We start from the raw sequence: 4,953 nt of genomic DNA on the forward strand, positions 1-4,953 counted from the left end.
CGTCCCTGCTCCTCGCTGGTCAGTGTCAGTGCCGCGTGTCTGATGCTTTTGTGGCACCAGCTGTGGAGGGCCAGCAATTAGGGCAGGTGGCCAGAGAATATGCAGAGACCTTTTCCCAGGGAGCAGCTGCTGCACACAGTCAGAGCTTGAGTCTCCTAGAAGATGGGAAGTGAGCGGGGCTCTGCTCCCGGGGGCGCAAGAGGGGGTCGCATTAATTAAATCTCACATGTGTTATGGGGAACGGGGCCAGGTCACCTGCCTCCTCCTGCCCCAGAAAACAGCCCATAAATAACACAACTCGGCTCAGGTTTCTATACAAGCAACGTTGCTTTAATAGTTGTAAATGACATTTCAAACATTGCTGATCGTTCGGTGCTCTAAGGCAGTCAGCGGCGATTCTCTGGGTGCACCAGTGGGAACGGAGAGTGGCTTTCACCCTCTCTGTCCCCGGAGACGCTCTATTTCAGGTCTTTCACATACTGTTGAACCCAGGCATCTTCGGGGTTGGTGCAAACTTGACGACCTTTTGTCGTGATAAATCTGCAGTATGTAAAACAGATGGGTTAGAATGAGAGGAACTTTGGATGTGGAGAGAACCAACTGCCTCTTCTCCCAAATCTGCCACCTGCTTAATTCCAGTCGCTGCCAGACCCCAGTAGATTTACTCCATTTTGGTCTCTTTCCTTGAAGGATTCTCTGTCAGAGCCTCCCCACCCCAATCTTCTGTAATGCCTCCTTTGGCTACATGTCCCACATATAGGTGCCCACCTGTCCTGAGAGCTCCTTTGCTGACCAGCCTCACTTCCTGACCCCACCTCACAGCCCATGACAGGAACGCTGCTGGAATCTCAATCCTTTTTGCAACAGTTTTTCTGCTCAGAGTCGAGGGGCTGCATTTGTTTCCCTCCATAACCTCACCTGCCCCACCTGGAGCTCCCTCTGGGCAAGGAAAGCTGGGTGAGGAACTGAGTGAAACTGGGAATTTCCAGCCCATGTGAAATTCCAACATTAGTTTTCATCCAAAATCGGAACAAAAAGTTGAAATTTCAAAGTTTTTCATGGAACGGAAATTCCGAAAAAACTCCATTTGCAAATATCGAGTTGGTTTGTTTCAACATTGAATGAAACAAAATAGTTCAACATTCCCGCAATTGAGATGGTTCATTTCAGTTCCTTGAACTGATCCTAAACAATTCGGTTTTCGTTTTCTCATTGTGGCGTGTTGCCTCATGGGATTTGTAGTTCAGGAACCTGATGCCCTCATTCACTCCCCTATAGACCAGAGTCCTTGGCTGGACCACATTTCTCATGATGGAGCCAAAGTCAGGTTGCACTCTGCAGAACTTGGTGAGAGGGAAATCAGCATTGCATTATGGGAGATGTAGTCCTCCAGGGATCCCAGCCCATGAGATAGAATGGAAGTTTGAACCTCAAGTCCCATGAGGCAACACTCTGATAGGCAAAATTTGGAGACAATACAAAATTACTAAAGATAGTTAAGACCCAGGCAGACTGTGAAGAACTAGAAAAGGATCTCTCAAAACTGGGTGACTGGGCAACAAAATGGCAGATGAAATTTAAAGTTGATAAATACAAAGTAATGCATAGTGGAAAGCATAATCCCAACTATAGATATAAAATGATGGGGTCTAAATTAGCTGTTACCATTCAAGAAAGAGATCTTGGAGTCATTGTGGCTAGTTCTCTGAAAACATCCACTCAATGTGCAGCCGCAGTCAAAAAAATGAACAGAATGCTGGGAATCATTAAGAAAGGGATAGAAAATAGGACAGAAAATATCATGTGGCCTCTATATAAATCCATGGTTCGCCCACATCTTGAATACTGTGTGCAGATGTGGTCGCCCCATCTCAAAAAAGATATACTGGAATTAGAAAAGGTTCAGAAAAGGGCAACAAACATGATTAGGGGGTATGGAACGGCTTCTGTATGAGGAGAGATTAATAAGACTGGGATTTTTCAGCTTGGAAAATAGACGGCTAAGGGGAGATAAGATTGAGGTTTATAAAATCATGACTGGTGTAGATAAAGTAGATAAGGAAGTATTGTTTACTATTTCTCATAACACAAGAATTAGAGGTTACCAAATAAAATTAATAGGCAGCAGGTTTAAAACAAATAAAAGGAAGCATTTCTTCATGCAACACACAGTCAACCTATGGAACTCCTTGCCAGAGGATGTTGTGAAGATGAAGACCATAACAGGGTTAAAAAAAGAACTAGATAAGTTCATGGAGGATAGGTCCATCAATGCCTATTAGCCAGGTTGGGCAGGAATGGTGTCCCTAGCCTCTGTTTGCCAGAAGCTGGGAATGGGTGACAGGGGATGGATCACTTGGTGATTACCTGTTTTGTTCATTCCCTCTGGGGCATCTGGCACTGGCCACTGTTGGTAGACAGGATACTGGGCTAGATGGACCTTTGGTCTGACCCAGTAGGGCCATTCTTATGTTCAAATAGAGTTTAATGTTTTGTTGAACTGATTCAAAACAAAATGTTTCAGGTGAGGTAAAAAACCGTAATAGTTCAATTAGGGTCAAACCCACCCAAAATTAAATATTTTATTTCGATTTTCCAGACAGAGAACCAAAAATCTGGAGCAAAGTTGAAGTTTTCCCACAGAAAATTTCCATTTTTGTAGAAACTGCATTTTCTGTTGGAAAATCATTCCGTTGGAACATTCCTAAAAAGCTGTAGCCGGGTCTGTTTTTCTTGACCATGTCTGGAAGAGGGTTTCTACCCAGGAAAGAGAGGCAGTCCTGTACCCTTTTCCCCCATCAGCCCTGGCTCAACTTCTCCCCCTATAGGTCTGTCAGCATGGGGTGTCCAGGGAGCAAGGACCACAAACACTGACACACCTTTGCTCATGGTTTCGTAGGGGTCAGAATGGCAGAAACCTATTAGATCACAGAGTCAATCCTTGGCCCTACAAGAGAAGGACACAGACGTCTAAGAGAGAGGATGCATCAGACATTAAACTGATAAAACACTGGATGTTCTTAACCCAGAAGCTGATGCACCCAGCACCAGCTCCCACTATATGGGAGCTTCTGGGTAATATGACATGAATACACTATTTTCAATAAATGCAATTCTGATGTTCCTCTTTCTATCCCTGCTCTGGGGAAGTTCCATGCTCTGCAGTGAGACTCAATGAAGTTCCTAGTGAAGTAATAGAACTTATAGATTCCAGGCCAGAAGGGTCCACTGTGATCATCTAGTTGGCTCTCCTGTATAGCACAGCCCAGAGAACGTCCCTAAAAGCATTTCTAGAGCAGATTTTTAGAAAAACATCCATCCTCGATTTAAAAATGATCAGGGACAGAGAATCCACCATGGCCTTGGCAAGTAGTTCCAGTGGTTAATTACTCTCGTGGTTAAAAATTTACACCTTATTTCCAGTCTCAATTTGTCTGGCTTCAATTTCCAGCCACTGGATCATGTTAGAACTTTCTCTGATATACTGTAGAACCCATTAGTAAAGACAATAGAACTTCTCTGATTTACAGCTGCTGAGGACCTGAGCAATATTCCAGCGAGGCCCACTTTGATCACCTGCTCTGACCTCCAGCCTCGCACAGACCAGAGAACGCCATCCAGGATTGCTGCATCAAATGGGCCTTAAGAAACCTCCAAGGCCAGCAACTGGAGACACAAAAATCTCCCTCTCTCTCAGGCTCATAATTCTGTACTTACATTACACCTGGCTGGGAGCACACGCTGCTGGTGACAAAATAGTCAACCACGAAGCGGCGGGGGATCTGCCGGGATGTGTAGTTGAAGCAGCAGGGGGTCGTGATACCCGAGCTCACTGAAAGAGAAGGAAGGAACCAATGTACAGTTCTGTGCACTGAACACAAGGTAGGTAAAGACAAGCACCGCCTGCCTCTACACCCCTTGGGCACTGGGACGGGGCAGGGAGAGGAGACCTCCGGCAGTGGGCTGTTGGGATGGGGGGAGGAGGAGAAGGAGGAAGGGAACAGGCTGGGAGAGCTATTCTTCCTCCATTGATTCCCTCCATCCTTTTCTCATCCCTGGTGCTCAGGGCAACACACCCAGGTTTGAAAGTTCTACTCAGATATTTGGCACCTTGCTGGGCTGCTGGTTGCACCCCCAATGCTCTCCCCTCCGCAGGAGAGAGACCCCCCCATCCTGCCCGGACCAACAAGAAGCTGCTGGCTACGGATCTGACATGGGAAGGGAGCCCAAAGGCTGGGAGGAGCTGGTGTGAAAAGCCACCTCACAGCTACGACCTTTCTCCTTCCACCCCCAAAAGGAAACACAGAGACTCACTTTCAAAACTCTTTTCTTCGATGGAGGCCTGGGAGCAGCAGGCCATGCTGAGGACAAAGGCGAGGGCAGCCACAGAGACCTTCATGTTGCTGTCAGCTGGGGACGAGCTGCAGGAGCAGAGGCAGAGCAGGACTCCTTGAAACCCTTCTCCGTCTGGCTCTGAACCTGTCCCCTCTCTCGGTACAGGGCGATGCAGGGGAGGGATAGCTTTTCGGGGAAGTAAGATCAGATTTCATTCCAGAGCAGTGATGACGGTGGGCCAAATTCTTCTGAACTGAGGCATCCAAACGCCTTCCCAGAAATCGATGGAGGAAGGCCAAAGCCTGTTGTTTGTGATGACCGGTGTGGATCCTGGAAACAACCAGAGGACGGGAGGGAAGAGCCCATTCTGTTCTGTGTGGCTGGCTCGTTTTGTTTGAACCGACCTGCCTTTGAATGGAGAGCGGCCAGTGGAGTAGGCGAGACAGGACTGATAATGGACTCAGGAGCCTTTCACCTCCAAATCCCTGGTTCAAATCCAGGTCAGGAGTGAGCAAAAGTCATTACTCTCTGGGGATGTCTGAGAAGCAGCCAGCCTGGGTTAGGTGGTGTTCAGTGACCCTTCAAGCACAACACATCCCTAAACCTACCTGCACAGGG

At 47.3% G+C, this 4,953-nt stretch overlaps 1 protein-coding gene across 1 annotated transcript; it reads right to left on the reverse strand.

The window, feature by feature from the left end:
• Positions 1-308: 308 nt before the first annotated feature.
• On the reverse strand, positions 309-4,578 carry LOC113409415 (C-C motif chemokine 3-like). The gene is made up of 3 exons (XM_026663297.1): positions 4,315-4,578; positions 3,718-3,832; positions 309-540 (listed from the first exon to the last, which is right to left on the reverse strand). Exons 1-3 carry the CDS (start codon positions 4,397-4,399, stop codon positions 459-461), a joined length of 282 nt encoding a protein of 93 aa, XP_026519082.1. The 5' UTR covers positions 4,400-4,578; the 3' UTR covers positions 309-458.
• Positions 4,579-4,953: the final 375 nt, after the last annotated feature.

Source organism: Terrapene carolina, unplaced genomic scaffold (assembly GCF_002925995.2).
Source record: "Terrapene carolina triunguis isolate 2854851 unplaced genomic scaffold, T_m_triunguis-2.0 Scaffold33187, whole genome shotgun sequence".
In the NCBI taxonomy this organism is placed as follows: domain Eukaryota; kingdom Metazoa; phylum Chordata; order Testudines; family Emydidae; genus Terrapene; species Terrapene triunguis.

What these genes read in the sequence shown, in the direction of transcription:
- LOC113409415 (XM_026663297.1), bottom strand. Translation starts at nt 4,399, where the DNA reads ATGAAGGTCTCTGTGGCTGCCCTCGCCTTTGTCCTCAGCATGGCCTGC. An exon ending in CGAAGAAAAGAGTTTTGAAA is followed by an intron (nt 3,833 to 4,314) that starts GTGAGTCTCTGT and finishes CTTCTCTTTCAG; the next exon opens with TGAGCTCGGGTATCACGACC. An exon ending in TGCTCCCAGCCAGGTGTAAT is followed by an intron (nt 541 to 3,717) that starts GTAAGTACAGAA and finishes TACATACTGCAG; the next exon opens with ATTTATCACGACAAAAGGTC.